The following is a 17,896-nucleotide window of genomic DNA, read 5'->3' on the forward strand; positions in this document are numbered from 1 at the left end:
AATGTGAGGAATTTTTAACCCGCGCAGTGCCAAAGCGCAGTAGTTTATAATGTGTTTTACTCATTTTCTAAAAACGTATATATATTTTTCTTTTAAAATTTTATGTGCTTATTTTGATCCATTTCATTTTGTTTTGTTTCTTACTTGTTTTATTTATGAACGTGCTTATTTTATTTTAAATTTATACTTTATAATATGTGGTGAGAGAACTATTTTTTATTTATGGCTTTTGACTTCTGATTTACAAAATCAGTGTTGTCACAGACTGTGTAACAGAGACCACTGCCGTGGGTCAGTGACTCATAGAGTGTGGAATTTACAGCCTGGGACTGTTCTGCCCTAAGCTGCTAATGTTACTCACTGAGCATTTAGCGACACACCTTGACAAGTCATTTCCTCAGAAACTACAACCAAGTTTGAAATGCTTTGAAATCCTTCAGGATACTGTTATTACAGGAAAAACATCACAAACTGTACACTGAAATTTCTCTGAATAAAATTGTTCAACTCTCTTGAAAGTAATGTCAAAAATCAAATGTGGCAATTTAACTTTTGGATTTCTAACATTGTTTCTATAACTTGTAACAGACATTAATTTTTTATTAAATTAATGTCTGTAGTAACTATAACATGATAAATGCTTTTATAAATGAACTTGTAATCTGGTTGACAAATATGTCTGTTGCAACTACAAGATCTAAAGCCATTTGTTCTCCAATATAAATACTACTGGTGGAACCTGGGTTACTATTAATCAGAGTAAATGTTAGTGTTAAAATGTTTAAAAGGAAAATATGAAACAAATAACAGTTTAATGTGGAGCTTAGCCCCCCAAAAAATCAAAATGTGGACTAGTTTGAGCTTCTGTCTTCTACAGATGTTAAGTAGGAATTTGGATCTTGGAGTAACATAATTATTTCCAAGTTAGAAAACCAGTAAGATTTATCAATTGTAGGCTTCAGTTCTAATGATCTATTTCCCAATTTTGTATGTATATTTCGCTAAAGTTCTTTAAAACTTAAAAAAAAAAAATCTTGGATGCAGCATATGAGATTAGTTTTCATTGAAATAATGAACTAAATGGCAACCAAGAGCTTAAATCTTCTTTATTTTAGCTTAAACTTAAAAATATTGTACCGTCCATTTTCTTGCTGGATCTGAATCCACTGATCAAATGAAACATCAGAACCGCAAAATATTCCAGGATTAAAGTGGTGAAATGATCCTCAAGCAACATCAATTAACCAGCTGACAATGCAAGCTAACAGCAATGCGTGTATCTGCATTTTTTACATTAAAACACTAAGAGGAAAAACATGCACAAAAAAACGTTTGTTTGTGTGTGCATTTTTGTGCAAAATATTTAGTGTAGTAAAAACCACCAGAAATGAAAATTGTGTAACTAAATAATTAAACTACATTATTAAGCCAATGCCTAAAAGTTTTTTTGCTTCTTGTTTCGTTTTAATTTCACAGAAGTCATGTCTTGATCTGCTACTATACTTTTTAAAAGTATGAGGTCTGGTGATCTAAAGTATTACTGATGCTAAATATTCATTCAGTTACTGGGTAGACTGGGTTCTGTGCTCACTGGACTGGTCTATCACATTCAGGCATTGTCTCCGTAAATAAATGACTCTCCAGATGGGGAAAAGTCGGAGCAATGGAGCGTTAAACACTGTGATTACCTGTGATTTATGCCAGTGTTGAACACACTACAGTTCTCCATGCTGACGGACAACAAACTGGTTGAACGTGTGTGAGTCTTTGTGTGTGTGTGTCGTGTCAAACTGGGGGTGTGCTCAGCTGCGTGAAAATGAGAGGAAAATCTAACATTCTCCATCTCGTACCCTCCCATATACCTTTACTCGCTGCTGGAGGCTCCTTAAAAGGTGCTGCCAGTAGTGTCTGTCTGCCTTATCATCACTGTCTTGGCAGGAGGAAATTATACCCAGCTGTTACAGACGGAGAGACTGCAGTCAGAGGAGTTAAACATCTCTGAGGACAGAACGTTTTTACAGAAACGCAGTGGTAGCCTCTATTAGGATGAAATTACTTATGGAAAGCCTTCAAATCAAGATGCTGCTGTGCGTAAACATCTTGGCGCTGCTCGTCCGGGAGGTTGCTCTGTCAAGCATCCTGACCACGCCGTCCAGAGGATGTCCAACCTGCGCAGGAAAGCCTGTGGATTTGGACGTGGCCTCTCTGGCTCCTGGGGAGCCGTGCGGCGTCTACACTCTGAGCTGTGCCCCAGGTCTGCGCTGTGAGCCTCCACAGGATGAGCCGAGGCCCCTGCGTGCCCTGCTGGAGGGCAGAGGAGTCTGCAGCAATGTCAGCAGCACCACAGCGACTACGCAGGTCTACCCTGCAGGTAAGACATACAGAGCTGCTGTTTCTAACTCATCTGTCGACTGGACCCTATACAGCTCTCCTCTATGGATTTCAGTGTCATTTCAAATGTTAGGTATTTTTATTATTATTATTATTATTATTATTATTATTATTGCTGGGAGTTATGTGCTTTGTGAAGTAAAATGCATTTTATTAGTCTGAAACTGTGCACATCATCAGCTGATGGTGTTTCAGAAAGAGTCGCTGCAGGGCTGAGTGAATGAATGAGTAACTTTGGTTTAGTGGTGTTGGCAAATTACAAGTTTTCTTTGGATGTGATCGGAGAGCATTTTAGGCAGGAATACAATTTCTGTCTTGAATGGTCAGAAAATAATCACATTGTAACTTTTCATTACTTTCCCACAGATGTGGATTTTATCAATCTGACTGCTTTTTGTTAAACGTGGAACTAAAGGGTGCACAACAGCTACTTGAAAAATGTCCTTTTGCAACTTTAGCAAAGTAAATAATGTCTGTCGTATTTCCATTTGTCTGATCTCAGAATCGGCGCCAACTGAGGAGCCCAATGAGGTAAAAATGATCTCCGTTTCAGCAAACTGCAGACTGTGTGTCATACACTGTTAACACTGCATGTGTCCGTCTCTTCCTGCAGGCTCCCTGCCGCAAACTTTTAATGAAAGTCATCCAAGATCTTGACGCCCATTTATTTAAGTCCCGTCATGATATCTACATACCCAACTGTGATAAAAGTGGTTTCTACAAAAGGAAGCAGGTAGGACTCTAAATAAAGAAAAACCATGTAAGAAAATTCAAGTTTCATTCCACGTATTTAAACTAATTATATTTAGTTTGTGTTAGACAAACTAAACAGGTCCTATTGTATTTGGTTGACTCACCTGAAAAGAAAATATCTGGCCAGGTGGATGTTTTGTGACAGTTAAGAGAAAAGTCAGAAAAATGTGGATTAATGGTAATAGAAAGTAAAATTGAAGTTGTGTGTTTTCCTACCCCTCCTGTGTCCCTGGAGATTTTTTATTTATTTATTTTTGCGTAGTTTTGGCTAAATTGATGCTAATGGCTAAACATTTATCCAGGTTGTATATTTTGAGGTGAAGTTCCATTTTTATGTTTTTTTTTTCTTTCAGCTGTTTTCATGACTGCTAAATTAAATAAAAAATAATCTTTGCCCCATTTTAAATACACCATCACTGCATCTTGATTAAATCATAATGTTGCCACGTTTGGATCTGCATTTTTCTGGGTGTGCAAGGGAACTATTTGAAGAAAAAAAAAAAAAACTTTACTAAAGAAATAGAATTGATTAAAATTAATGTTGCTGAAAATTCCAGAGCTGAATGTCACGTATACCACCTACCATGGCAAGAACTGAACTCAATAAATGTTTATATATTTATGATGAAAGAGCAATTTTGTGTCCATGGTGGAGCAAAAAAAATGAACTACTTGCCCTCCTCCCACTTTCTTATTATGTAGCTCAAAAACAGTCACTTCCTGCACAACCTGCCTCAAACCAATTCTACATTTTTGCTTCAGATGGACTTATCTTTGCATAAAGAAACTTAAGTCAGTGATTTGTATGCAGTCATACACATATTCCTTTTTATAAGATTGTGTGTTCTTTATTGTCAGTCATCAGGCAGAAAATTGGTAGAGAAGAAGGGAAGATATACAGCAAAGGTTTCAGGGTCACGACCTGAAGCCCAGACTGAACTCCAGCTAATAGCCTCTGCAGCTAAAGCCATGTGGTGCTGCAATATATACACTTCTTTTTAAAGCCTTTAAATCTTCTAGTGTGAAACGTGATTCCTCTGACATTAGTGACATCGTGGTTCAACTCCATATCCCAGATATATTATTTTGAAATAATTTCAGGCTTTAAAGGTTGAACGAAGTACCACAGAAACAAGGTGTTTTTGGTTAAGCTCTGATTTCTGCTCATTTGCTTTTTGTGTGCAGTGCTGGTCGTCTCTGGGGAAGCAGCGTGGAAAGTGCTGGTGTGTGGATGTGAACGGCCTCTCCGTACCGCCCAAGACTAAACAACAGGGCAACGTGATTTGCTGAGGAGCAGGAAAGGCGACGCAGATGAAGGAACATGGGCCTAAAACCTGAACTCGCCGTTCCATATGTTGCATTTCTACCAGATGAAAGCAGATCTTCCTCCCCGAGGAGCTGCGTAGTGATCAAACTTTGTCTCCTGACGCCCTCTGCTGAATACACTCGGATTGTGCTGATTTGATTCCTTCATATTCAATGGAGATCGGACTGCAGCTAAAAATAATCCAGCTAAAATGATATACAGAATGAAAGCATGTCAATTATGATCCGAGTGCCACAAATTAAACTTTTTAAAAACTCATTCAGCCGAAAGACTTTTAACACTTTTTTAAACAAACTTCTAGAAATCAGTTACATAACATTCACAAGCTAGCAATGAGAAATTACAAACTCTTTTACGATTGTGTTCAGGTTCTATGATATTTACATATTTTCAGTATGCTTTCCTTCGAAACCACTCTGTTTTAAAAGTACCTGCTGCATATAAAACATGTCGCCGAATTTATGTTACTGTATATACGTCTATTTATGTTAAATTGTTCATTATGTTAGTGTTACATATAAAAGCGAACACTAGGACTCCTTTGAGGGAACTTAGGAACCTGAATGTTTTTTTATTTATAACGTTGGTGACGTTTAATATTGGTGATGACGACTGATGATTTTAGGCAGTATTACAATGTGTAAAGTATTCTTGTGAAGTAAAATATTGTAAAAAAAAAAAAAATCATCTTTCTTTTCTGTATAAACAAATGGACTCATGATCAAGAAGTCAACCAGCTGCCTAAAAATGCACTAAGTAGCTATAGGCTTCTTGTGTTTCCTGTAGCATTTATTGCAGCTTTACAATTGGCTGCAATAAAATTGACAATTTTATTTCTTTATAGATGATAGTCATATCGTTTGAGACAGCGTCTTGTATTGGACTTTAACATATGGGAAAGTGTTATCTGTCCTTTCTAAGAAGAGCCAGAACACTTACTGATAACATCTGAGGCTATGAGATGATTTAAATAAACACGTACTGATGAGAAAGAGACTAAGTGAAAGAAAGCACTGAATACCTTTAGAAGATAATAAAAATATTAAAATATCAATATCTAATGATAGAGTTTTGAACCGCAATTCAAAAGAATTCCTCTGACGCATATTTGATGCATTAAAGACCATGTATCAATTCATATAAGTAATATCTAGGCTGAGCATAATATCATCCTAATCTGGCTCATCATTTCTATGAACCGGATTAAAAAAAGGAGCAACTGATAAATTGAGAAGAGTAACGCATTATAAGAGGGAGCATAAAAGAAAAAAAAACCTCAGAGAAGTTCTTCATTAGATTTAAAACAGTTCAATGTCAGCTTCATAGCAGTAAGATTATAAAATGGTGACAAAGATGAAGCCAGTTAATCCCAGTAATCCCAGTTAAACATTATCATGGCTCTGTTGAAAAATGCTAAAAATATGTAAAAAGTGTTAACACAACTAGAGGTTATAGTATGGAGCCACATTACTCAGTTCTTCAGCACAAACGCTGTGGTTATTATTATTTAATATTTGTAGTAGCAGTAGTAGTAGTTGAATATTGGCTCTCTCACCGTCACCCAAATATAGTTATATAAATATTTTATATATTTAAAAAAAATTATACTTTGCCATAAAAACTGAAACCACTCATGATTTGTTTGCTATCAAACTTTTTTTGGTGACTAAAAAAGTAAATAATTAGTAATTTAGTCAATTTAAATGTAATAATTTCAAACTTAATTGCACATCTACATTTAATATTTCTTAAAGGGTAACCTAGACCGAATGCATCTTCTCAGTGCTTTACTTTTAAATGACTTCCAAATGGCGGTAGAGTGCTAGTATTGGGGGCTGGGTGCGCCCCGGTGCTTCCTGTTCCTCACTGCGCCTCTGCTCAGCAGTGGCGCAACTACACATTATTCAGGTGGATGCGAAAACATAGATCGGCGCCTCCGCCCCCCGAGGCGACGATACGTGAAAGGTAAAACTCAGTACATTTACCTCGCAATGTGCGCGAGGTGAAGCAGCGTAAGGCGCGCTGAAGTGTATGGGAAAACATCATCGGCGCGCCGCCCCCTCCAGACGGGGTTTTGGCGCCCCCTCTGATGCTGCACCCTTATGCGTTGCATACCCTGCATACCCACTTTTTTGCGCCACTGCTGCTCAGACCCATGTCTCTGTAAAAAAAAAAAAAAACAGGTTAAATTACCTCACTGCGGTCGTCTGTTAAGGTTACTGCCATACTAATACTACAAGGCGCACATTCATGAGATAAATACAACACCCACATAAATCTAGTTAATGTTTAATTACATTGATTGCAGTATATACTGTCCCTGAGCTGCGCTCTTGTTTCACTCTCTGTCACTGGACCGCACAGAACCACTGAGCTAAAGCCTCAGCTGCTGCTGCTGCTGAGACTCCACAGGCGGACTTCAACTCCAGCCTGCTTTACATACACACAGGACTCGACAGGAGCAACAGCAAAGCCTGCTCACTCAGACCGAGGGACGGATAACCTGAGACAGCGCGATGTCTTCCCCCAGCGCCGCCTCCTCCTCCTCCGTCCCCACGGGCCCTCTGAAGCCCAAAAGGAAGACGAAGAAGAAGAACTTCGTGCAGCAGAAGGTGAAAGTCTTCCGAGCCAGCGACCCGGTGCTGAGCGTCCTGGTGTGGGGAGTCAATCACTCGGTATTCAAGCGAGCGAGCTTTTGCGTTGAACGGCGATCGGTTTATGTGGCGCTCATTAACATTTCGCCCATTGATCATGCGCAGATTAATGACCTGGGCCAGGTGCCTGTACCTGTCATGCTGCTCCCGGACGACTTCAAAGCCAGCACGAAGATCAAAGTGATGAACCACTGCTTCAACAAGTAATGTGCTCCGCTCTCTTTGTGGGAACACTCGCCCTGCTTCCTCTACGGCTGCACAGATTTGATGTCCGTTTGTGTTTTTGTGTTTATCATTAAGAGAGACGCAAGACTTTCCAACTAGCATTAAAAGTATATACGTTTCATACTGCCGCAGTGAGAGCTTTTAACAATTAAAGTATAGCAGAACAAACATTTTACGGTTTATTTGTGGAGCTGAGTTCAAAAGAAAGGGGCAGTTTAGCCTTAAAGTGTGAGGCAAAACTATTAAAGGAGGGATTTGTTAGAACATTGTGAAGTTGTGCTATAAAGCTGCAACCATTAAAAGATTTCTTCTCAAACTTATTGTGTAAAAACCGAGTGGCCTTTCAGTAATCCCTTAATCCATTCAGGAATCCAGACATCAATAACAGAGGTAGAATGAGTGAGTTCACAAAAATAAATGGACTTGGGATTTTTTACTCTAGTGACATACAGCAGTTCTCGTGCGACTTAGAAAAGAAACAAGAAACGTGTCCCCTCAGAATGATGCTTCCACCACCGTGCCACTGTGTTAGCTTTCCAGTACACTTGCATGTTGTCCGAAGTGAGATTTTTAAATCTTAGAGCAGCGTCCTCAACACCTCTATCATGGCTTACGGCAAACTTTAAAGTTGTCGAGTTGTTTTTCTCAGCAACTCCAACTCTGTGTCCTGGATGAACACGCACACGTCTTAGGATTTGGATTTGCTTGAGTTTGTTGCTCTGGTTCTAATGTCCTAGTTAATTGTTGCATTTTGTTTTGTTACTGCTTACATTTCTTTAATTCTTACAGTGCCATTTTGACTTCAATTTTATTTTCTCTTGCCTCCTGTGCCATTGCTGTAGTGATGTTATATCCTGATCCTTTGCTTCAGTGATCACCTCCTCTGTATTCCAAGTTCCCCTTTAGTCCTTTGTCAGACCTTCTCCCAGTTTCTCTTGTACTTTATATTTTCCTTGCTTGTTACTCCTGGTTGCTTCTCCTTCATCATTCCCTCTATGACTTTCTGTCTTTGTTAATCATACTCAACTATAAACCGTAACAAAGCACCCCACAGCACGATCACCACTGTGTTCAGTGTAATATACAGCGTTATTTTTTATCTTGCCTGAAAGCCAAAAGGTAAAATTTGGTTTCATTTGACCAGAGCAACCTCTTGGAAATATTTTCTTTTCTGCCGTAAGGTCAGATTTGTGGAACGGTTTTTCCTGACCTGAGTTATGGATCTCTGCAGCTCCTCCAGAGCTGTCGGAGGAGCATAATGCTCTCTTCGTCTGGCCTGTGAGTTTAGGCTGACAGCTACATTTTGATGGGTTTGCTGTACTCTTTCCACTTTCAGATGGTGGATTTTTACAGTAAAACACAATCTGCTTTTGTTAAAGTTCAGCTTGAAAACCGACAGCAAAACCAAGTAACTGTTCTGTAATCCTATAATCCATCCAGGAATGCAGTTATTTTAGAGACTTCAATAACAGAGGTGGGGTGAGGAACAACAAATGTTTTCTCAGACTGAAAGGCTGTTACTTTAACTTTATTTACTTATGTGAATCTGTGTGCGTGTTTTTTTTTATGTGACCTGGTGTGGAAACAGGAAAACAGCAAGAACTTGAAAATAATGAAAGTGGACACCATCGATAAACTCTGACAGACTGTGGTAAACAGTGGCTCACCGTCCTGCTTGATCAAACTGCTTTTATTCCCAGGGAGAATCTTCCGGGCCAGTTTAAATTCAAAGAGTACTGCCCACAGGTGTTCAGGAACCTGCGAGAGCGCTTTGGCATCGAGGATCAAGATTACCAGGTATGAACTCAACATTATTCAGGGCACAAAAATACGTAGATGAAGAACAAACCGTGTAATTTGAACAATGCTGGAACAGATCTTCACACGTCTTTCAGCGTCCTCCTTTTGTGGCAGCTTTTTATTGACGTCCTCCATTTGCATGGCTCTGTGCCTTATTTGCATGTGCCAGGTGGCTCACCGAGTTTTCCTTCAGAGCACACAGGGAGCATCAGCTTAGCGCACGATAATGGGCAACATTTTGTACTAGCAGTTAAGTTTACTCAAGAAAAACAAAATGGCGTCTCTGTGTGAAAGTGACACAGGATGTCGGTACAAAATGTTCTGTTTTTCTGTGAATGCTTTTTGAATTTGCAATCTAATTCAGGAGAAATGATGTGTCGGTGGCGATGTTCGTCATGCTGGCTGACCTCTTTCTCCCTCAGGTCTCTCTGACCCGCAGTCCTCCTCTCAGAGATGAGGAGGGGAAGTACATGGGGCTGCGGCTCACATCATACGACCGCACTTTGGTGGTAAAAGAGATTTCCAGTGAGGAGGTTGAGGAAATGCACAGCATCCTGTCAGAGTATCATCAGGTACTGGCAAAAGCATGAGTTGTTTACCTTTTTCATCATTTGTTCTGGAAGATAACCTAGAACATTTTTATGTTTTGGTCTCGTTAAATTGCAAAATTTTTACGTATTTTATGTGACAGGCTGCCTTTGCTGCAAATGAAGTCAATTGGAATCAATTGCCTTTAAAAGTAATTTAATAACTAAATTATTATCTGGTGTAAAATGCACAAGTCTCTCAGTATAAATCCAGCTGTACTGGATGGTTTTCTGGAAACACGAGAAAGAAAACTCAGATTTGACGCTCTGGTATACGTGCAAAACGCCAAGTGGACAAAAGCAGCAATTCCCATCACTTTGAACTCAACATCACTGTGGGGAAACACGGCGGTGGTGGTGGCGGCATCATGATGTAGGGATGCTTTCTTCAGCAGGGAAAGAGAAGCTAATCCAACTGGATAAGAAACCTGGAAGAAAACTTGAGGTTTCCCTTCCAGCAGGACAATGACTCTAAAATTACAGTCAAAGCCAATTAAAACGGAATAAATACAAAAGCATGCCACACTTCTCAGATTTTTATGAGGCGAAGGTTTGAAACCCTAATCTCTTTATATTCATTAAACATCTACTGTTTTGCTAGTAAATCCCCCACAGAACAATTACAAATTGTAAAATGATAAAATGTGGAAAGGAACGAAGACCTTTGCATGACACTGACGTCCATAATATGTAGGTAATTTTAAATTTTAAATCATATTAGAGATAGTAGTTGTCTTTCATTTTGAGCTGTTTCTGTAGAGAATCTCACCCTTCAATATCCCTCATTTCCTTGGCAAAGCTAAGAGATGAATGATTTTTTCCTTTTCAAACAGGTTAATGTTTATATAGTCACAGTTTTTAGGGGGGGGGGGAGTGGGAATTTAGAAAGCATCGGCATTAATTTAACACGGAAGTTATGGAAGGAGGCACACGGAGACAGAGACGAAAGCTTTCCTCCTGTATCTGTGATGTGTGTCCTTTGCTCTCCGTCCTCCTGCAGCATATTGTCACCTCCCACGGCAGCACGCTGCTCCCTCAGTTCCTCGCCATGTACAGAGTGACGGTGGAGAGCGAGGACACCTACCTGTTAGTGATGAGGAACATGTTCAGCCACAGGCTGGCGGTACACAGGAAGTACGACCTGAAGGTGAGGGAGGATTCAGAGGTCAGCCAGGACAGCATAAATCTACAACACACTCTGGAAACCTGAGCTATAATCAAGGAAAAGTTTATTTCTGTTCCAATAATGTAACGACTAGCCAATAAGAAAGTACCATAATCATTTTGACCATTTTGTATTCAATAAATCCAATACTGTGATAACTTTTCCGTTTAAAACCAAACAGCGTAAAATTGTGAACATAAAACAGTTTTGTAAATACAGCTTTACTACCATAAATAAAAACCTTTTTATAAAAAAAATAAATAATTACAGTGAACATTTTCACCCCTAAAAAGCTTTAAAAGGTGTTCACCTGCATCAGCTGCCTGTGCAAATTTATATCAATTTGAGTTCAAATGAGCTGCAGACACTCCAGCTAATTTCTTTTTTCCATTTTTCCGTGTTCAGGGCTCCGTGCTGACTCGAGAAGCAAGTTTTAAAGAAAAGGTGAGATCAGATTAAAGCTGTGCAGTCTTTATATGTGCAGTGTATGTGTTAGTAATGATGAGTAAAAAAACCCTTAAAACAAACCCGTCTCACTGCAATAATAACTTATTTGTAATAATCCAGCTTTTAGCTTGAGTAGATGTGATAGTGATAAAAAAACATTATATAATTGTTTTCTTCTAAATTGCTGGTGAAACTTATTGACACCTGACTTGGTTCAGTTTATTCACGACAGGAAATTGAGCTTCTTATGTTTCTGAATGTGGCTAGCATGTAAAAACATTGCCTCTTGGTTGCTATGGAGACCCCCGATTTGGGTTTGTGTTGCATCGTTTGTTTATCCCTCTGGCTACCGTAGCTATTTCTTGACTTATAAACACACATCTGCCTTTCTTTAATTCCATGTTCTCTTGTTTTTCCCATTTTGAAGAGTGAAAAGAGAAACGGACCGAAGTGTCCCGTTGTTTCCTTCATGTCACTGGGAAAAAGGAAATCATGGATCGCAGATAAAGGTTCCAAGAAACCTGATAGATCTATAAAGAATAAATATCCAGATAGATGCTACGTTAAACTTACAGAATTGTTAAAGATGCTAAATTCAATTTAAGGTTGTATTTTTTTAATTTTATTATTATTTTAAGTGTTGAGTTTGGGCTATTGCAATATGTTTTGGTTGCAGTACTTTTACTGACGGAATACAGTCAGAACTGTTTGATTTATGCATTCAAAACAAGAATGGTCAGTGAGAGATTAAGGATTATGCATGGCCAGTTGAAAATATGAAAAATCTGTTTGTTTTTTTTAATGTGCCACTTTAGCAGTAGCTAATGGTACGCTCCTGTTGTCGCAAAGCAGACCTAAATAAGAACACCAAATGCACAAAACTTTGTGCCACCTTTGCAAAACAAAACGTGGAGCATGACACTGTTTGTTCAGGTCAAAGAGCTGCCCACATACAAGGACGCAGACTTCTTGAATAGCATGCAGAAGATCTACGTGAGCGATGAGGAGAAAGAGAAGGTGATGAACAAACTCGGCAGAGACATCGAGGTGAGAAAGGAATACTTCTAGTGTCTGGATTTGCTGTCTTTTAAAGGGTTTCTGTCGCTGAAGTTTCCCTCGTTTCAGTTTCTCGTGCGCATGAGGATCATGGACTACAGCCTGCTGCTGGGCATCCATGACACCGAGCGAGCTGAGAGAGAGGAGGAGGACGACGACGTGGAGTCGTCCTGTGAGGAGGAAGAGGAGGACGAAAACGACCCGGCTGCTCCTCCATGCTCCACTTCCCCTGAAGGAATCGCCGGCTACATGAGCTCGCTCAAGCCCATGGGTCCCGGGGAGTTCGACCCTTACGTGGACGTGTACGCCGTTCAGAGCGCCGTGGGTGAGTGGCACCTGAGCGTCACCTCACGCAGAGCTGCAAATGGCGAGCGCTCGCCGCACTTTGGCATCAATGTCACTCAACAGACGCCGTGAACCGTTCCCTCGTAGGTGCTCCCAGGAGGGAGGTGTACTTCATGGGTCTGATTGATGTGCTGACGCAGTATGATGCCAAGAAGAAAGCCGCTCACGCTGCCAGGGCTGTCAAGCACGGGGTGAGAGAGCATCGCTCTTAAAAGCGACTGCTTAGCGTGGGGACGCGACACATCTCCGGCGTAAAGGGTGGCTTTCATCCTCTGCTTCCTTGTTTTTCAGTCAGCCGTGCTTCTCTTTGTGCTTTGCAGGCGGGAGCTGAAATCACAACGGTTCATCCCGAGCAGTACGCCAAACGCTTCAAGGAGTTCATCGCGAAGATCTTTGCCTAGTTCAAGGATTGATCGTCTTTTGATGCCACGCTTAGCTGCACAACACCCACAAGGAACACAAAACATTTACAGCTAAAAAATAAAATCTATGCAGAAGTATTTATGTTTATTAAACTTATTAAGAATGTGCTCACATTAAGATTGTTCAATCTGGAGAACAGTACTGGCCTCAGTCGTGCCAAACTCTTCCTGTTTTCGGATGATGGACTGCCTGCACATTCTCTCTGAAGGCTTATTTCACTGTGAGCTTCTTCAACGAGGTTTAATCTTTTAGGCAAAGGCAGCCAGAGACAATTAACAATTTGGCTATCCAACATAGACTTTTATTAAAAGGCAAAGCAAATCCAAAACCACTGGAAACCTGCTGGAGAGGAAACTCCTGGTTCCAGCAGTTTGCACTTACCTAAAGCAGAAACGACACGACTTTGAAGACCAAGATGTCTGTGTTTTGGACAGAGAATACGGGTCGTTTTAAAGAGGCGTCAAAGAGGTTGACGTGACTAGCAGACGTTTCACTCTCCCTCACAGGGAGGGAGGAAAATGATTTTCTCTGGTTGCATCCAGGGAGTAAAACCTGTTGGTCATGTGACCTCTTCTAACGAAGTCATGTGACTTACTTTTAAATGTCAGAGATGTTTCTGGTTTGCACTCATTGCAAGCTGAGAGAAATGCTGGATTAAAAAAAAGGAAACATTTTGTGCCTTTTTTGAATGGGTTTTTTATGTCCAGCGTTTAAAGGTTAAACCTTTGTGAGTTCTGCGCGATGTTCAGAAGTTGAGATGTGGATTTAAAACCTGACCCTGCGTTGGTCGATAATGTTCTACAAACCTCCGAGGCCTTTGTTGAACGAAATTAATTTATTCTGAGATTAAATGACACACAATGAGACTCTGTTTAATACGACTTCTGAAACCATTGGATTTTACTCAAAGGTTTCTGATTAAACATGGCTCAATGTTTGTCTTTAAGCTGTCTTTCTTTTCATTTATGCAACTATGAACTAATTTGAGTTGGTCAGTCACATGAAATCTGAATAAGCAGGTTTAGATTATGGATGTAGCAATATATCTTGTGCTAATTTTGCTTCCTTCATCATTATACTAACAATTTAACGGTGACATTTGCATTCTCATTTAGTAGTCGGGGCCTGAAACAAAAACAGAAATACATACTTTACTCCACTCTGAAGTTTGACATTTACTATGACTTTTTTCACTTTACACAAAATGTTCTCTTGATTTTATAGCCTCTTTTTAACCCTATTTACCTAAAAGTCAGCCAACGATGAAAAGAAAATGTTTTTGGTATTTTCTTCATTTGAAAATACAGAATGAAATTGTATGGCCAGACGTAAGTCACAACAAAAATGGTTAACTTGGACTTTATGGTATTTATCCCGGCTGTGTCTTGCATTTTATCCCCTCTCATCACCTGCAGCTTTACATTGAAAAGGCTCCTCACTCTTATTTTGTTTATAGATTTTTAACGTCTTGATTCTCGGGAAAACATTAAAGAGTTTTAATAAAAGAAATTCAAAGTAAATCTCTTTGGGAGCAAACATCTGCATCCTTAGACTTTATTTTAGAAAACCTTCAGTGAATAAAAATACGTTAATAAATGTGTCACAGTTCGGCCGATCACAGACACATACCGTTTTCGTGTTTTTACTTTTTTTCCCTCTACATCTTACCATTAAAGGGGTTTTTAATAGAGCAGGTGTTCCTCTTCTTATTAGCACTGACAATAACGTAAATTGAGGTAAATTCAGTGATGTGACAAATTCATTTGTTTCTCTATTTTCAGCTCCACTTTGTGGGAATATCGGCATTGGTTGTGATATGAAAAGACTCCATTATGAACGTGATAAAATGTTCCGACTGACCTTTTCGACACAACTAATTAAAACGTTTCAGCTTTTCCTGTTAAAAGCTCATTAAAATTGCAAATGAGGCGAGAAAAACAGGCTGTGTTATTTCTGTCCTTAATTCATTTCACCTCGCCAGTTGGCTACATTTTGTCAGGCGTTTCATTATTGCGCTTTTCGGTAATATAATAAAAGCCTGGCTCGGCGTTCAGGCAGCGTGCTGACATGTTTATAGCACCAAGTCACAACCAGAAACTCAAGCTTCTTTTATTGGGATTTTATGTATAAAACCACAAAGCAACACATGATTCTAAAGAGAAAAATACAGTGTAGAAATAAAGGCTGAAAAGTGTGGTGTGTGTGTTTGTATTCAGCTTTTCTGCGTCACAACCTTTTGCTGCAAGGACATCCGGGACTCTGTCTGTGATACATCTGTGTGTTTGTTTTACAAACAAACAAAGTAACTAACAAAATGATCCAATCTCAGTCCAAATATGGTGAAAACCAGAGAACGTTTTCAGTGTTTGTCTTTCAGGTGTACATAGTATTTTGAATTAAAGAAAAAAAAAAATCTGTTTTGGTCATAAATCTTAGCTATTATGTCTTCTGGCTTTATTTCAACAGAGGTATTTTTCTTATCACTCTCCTATAAAGGTGTAGAAAACAAATATTAAGTCCTACCAACAGATTTTTTACTACTGATCAATGGTTGTTATCTAACCAAATATAGGGAAGCCATTGTTCTTACTTGATTTTAAATAGAGACATCAGAGAACTTTATTTAAAAAATGCTAACACTTTACTTGAAGCGGTGTGCATAAGACTGACATAACAGTCATAAACATGACATAACATCCTTCATGAACATAAAGAAGTCTTTATGAATGTTTATGACAGTGGTCATGAAGTGTCATTCGGTAAATAAAGACACTTTTAATGCAAAGTTGCTCTAAAAGTTGCATTAAAAGTCCATTGAAAATGCCAACTTTGCATGATTTTGTAAATTATGATAATTTAATGCAAAGTTGCCATTTTAAATGGACTTTTAATGCAACTTTTAGAGCAACTTTGCATTAGAAGTGTCATTATTTACCGAATGACACTTCATGACAACTGTCATAAACATTCATAAAGACTTCTTTATGTTCCTGACGGGTGTTATGTCAGTCTTATACACACCCCTTCAAATAAAGTATTACCAAAACAAAAAAAGAAAATTCATGAGTTATTATTCTTCCACTTTGTGCTGGATCTTCATGTAAAAACCGCAATAAAACACACTTGTATCATGTCAAGAGTGTGAAAAATGTATTTTTTCTGTTGGAAGAAATATCTGCATCCAGTGGCTTTTAATGCACAAACCCAACTGCTAAACATTGTATTTGTTTTTCTTAGCTTAGATTTATACACAATTAGTTACTACATTCATAACTTGACCACATGATGTTAAGATGCACCAGGAGTGATTCAAATTTCTAGGTGTCCCTTTGAAACTGAATCTCTGTGATGAAGCATTCATTCTTTTGTCTCTATTTAGGCCCTCTCGCATCCCAGAGCTCCTGGCACACATTCCTGATGCTCCTGCTTCACATGGACAACTCAAAACACAGAAAGGACATGAAGGTTAAAAACAAATGGCTTGAATTTTTCAATTTCTGCCTTAGCTACATGTCCCAAAGCTGCAGCAACAAGCTCTGAAAGCTTACGTACATCCACCCCCCCCCTCCCCGCCCCCCCGAACCGTGTAAATGGATTCAAACCACTGAAAAATTAAAACTCTGTAACCTCAGCAGCTCGGTATTGTTCAGTGATCCTACATTCTTCAAGGACGCACTTTTTAATTGGTTATAAATCCATCAGTTCTGACCTCAGTGTTGATGATTCACTTTTCTTTGCACATTTTCTTTGTTCCTTTTGAATGTGGGAGTGCTTTGAGGCAAACAACCTTGAGAGATCTTGCTTCAATGAGATTGTGCACAAAATAACCAAAAAGAAGCTCAGAACAAACCAGCTGTTTTATGCCCACACCTCCATCATCCGTCTCATTTATCCATCAGATGTAAGGAAAGGCATTTCCGCTTGAAGTTTAAGAAATGAAGCTTAAAGTCAAGATTTTTGGTTGTGTTTACTCAATTGTGCAGAACTTGAGTAAATTTAAAGTAATGGTGGCTGCACACAGGTTGGTTAAAGAGTTAAACACCCTGCATCATGATAAACATTAATGCATGTTGGTGTAAAACCCGAAGGTGATTGGCTATTACAGTCTAAATACTGGAGTGTTTTTCAGAATATTAACTAAACTTGCAGAGGAAAATATAGACTCATCAATCGCAGTTAAATATTTGTTTAAAATAATAATAAAACAAGAACTTACAAACTAGCAGGATGACACACAGAGCAGGAACAAACAGAAACTAGTTTATGGAGTTAAACAGGATATAACAGGAGGATCCAGCAAGGAGTGACCAAAGGAGAGGTGGTAAAATACTGGGAGTTTTAAATGCTGGGACAATGGACCAGTGGTAACTGGAAAACAAGGTGCAGGTGTGAGAGGAGAGCAGAGGGCAAGGTGAGGAGAGAAACAGAGAGAGAAATGGCAGAGGAGAGCAGAAAAAACAATCTAGCCAAATCTAGCTGTGACAAAAGCTATTATAAGTAATAAACATAATCTACCATATTTTCCGCACTATAAGGCGCACCGGATTATAAGGCGCACCTTCAATGAACGGCTTATTTTAAAACTTTTTTCATATATAAGGCGCACCGCATTGTAAGGCGCATAGAATAGACGCTATAGTAGAGGCTGGAGTTACGTTATGCATCCACTAGATGGAGCTGCACTACAGGGAATGTCAACAAAACAGTCCGACTCCGGTCAGCG

General features: G+C 39.2%; 2 protein-coding genes across 3 annotated transcripts; both read left to right on the plus strand.

Annotated features, from left to right (window-relative positions):
• The first annotated feature begins 45 nt into the window (after window positions 1-45).
• LOC103465332 (insulin-like growth factor-binding protein 6) lies at window positions 46-4,729 on the plus strand. Its single transcript, XM_008410024.3, has 4 exons — window positions 46-2,371; window positions 2,894-2,922; window positions 3,005-3,124; window positions 4,330-4,729. The coding sequence occupies exons 1-4, from the start codon at window positions 2,047-2,049 to the stop codon at window positions 4,432-4,434; spliced, it is 579 nt and encodes a 192-aa protein (XP_008408246.1). The 5' UTR covers window positions 46-2,046; the 3' UTR covers window positions 4,435-4,729.
• A 1,899-nt stretch (window positions 4,730-6,628) lies between these two features.
• On the plus strand, window positions 6,629-15,367 carry LOC103465331 (phosphatidylinositol 5-phosphate 4-kinase type-2 gamma-like). Of its 2 annotated transcripts, XM_008410023.3 has the most exons (10): window positions 6,629-7,146; window positions 7,231-7,328; window positions 9,051-9,147; window positions 9,573-9,722; window positions 10,738-10,884; window positions 11,308-11,346; window positions 12,283-12,396; window positions 12,475-12,730; window positions 12,838-12,941; window positions 13,071-15,367. In XM_008410023.3, exons 1-10 carry the CDS (start codon window positions 6,988-6,990, stop codon window positions 13,149-13,151), a joined length of 1,245 nt encoding a protein of 414 aa, XP_008408245.1. In that variant the 5' UTR covers window positions 6,629-6,987; the 3' UTR covers window positions 13,152-15,367. The 2 variants fall into 2 exon arrangements, with proteins under 2 accessions (XP_008408245.1, XP_081463372.1); XM_081607246.1 differs by having other exon boundaries at window positions 6,629-7,328.
• The last annotated feature ends 2,529 nt before the right edge of the window (window positions 15,368-17,896 follow it).

This window comes from Poecilia reticulata, chromosome 5, assembly GCF_904066995.2.
Source record: "Poecilia reticulata chromosome 5, P_reticulata-male-v2, whole genome shotgun sequence".
NCBI classification, from domain to species: Eukaryota; Metazoa; Chordata; class Actinopteri; order Cyprinodontiformes; family Poeciliidae; genus Poecilia; species Poecilia reticulata.

What these genes read in the sequence shown, in the direction of transcription:
- LOC103465331 (XM_081607246.1), top strand. Translation starts at nt 6,988, where the DNA reads ATGTCTTCCCCCAGCGCCGCCTCCTCCTCCTCCGTCCCCACGGGCCCT. An exon ending in CGCCGTTCAGAGCGCCGTGG is followed by an intron (nt 12,731 to 12,837) that starts GTGAGTGGCACC and finishes GTTCCCTCGTAG; the next exon opens with GTGCTCCCAGGAGGGAGGTG. An exon ending in CCAGGGCTGTCAAGCACGGG is followed by an intron (nt 12,942 to 13,070) that starts GTGAGAGAGCAT and finishes TGTGCTTTGCAG; the next exon opens with GCGGGAGCTGAAATCACAAC.
- LOC103465332 (XM_008410024.3), top strand. Translation starts at nt 2,047, where the DNA reads ATGAAATTACTTATGGAAAGCCTTCAAATCAAGATGCTGCTGTGCGTA. An exon ending in CAACTGAGGAGCCCAATGAG is followed by an intron (nt 2,923 to 3,004) that starts GTAAAAATGATC and finishes CTCTTCCTGCAG; the next exon opens with GCTCCCTGCCGCAAACTTTT. An exon ending in GTTTCTACAAAAGGAAGCAG is followed by an intron (nt 3,125 to 4,329) that starts GTAGGACTCTAA and finishes TTTTGTGTGCAG; the next exon opens with TGCTGGTCGTCTCTGGGGAA.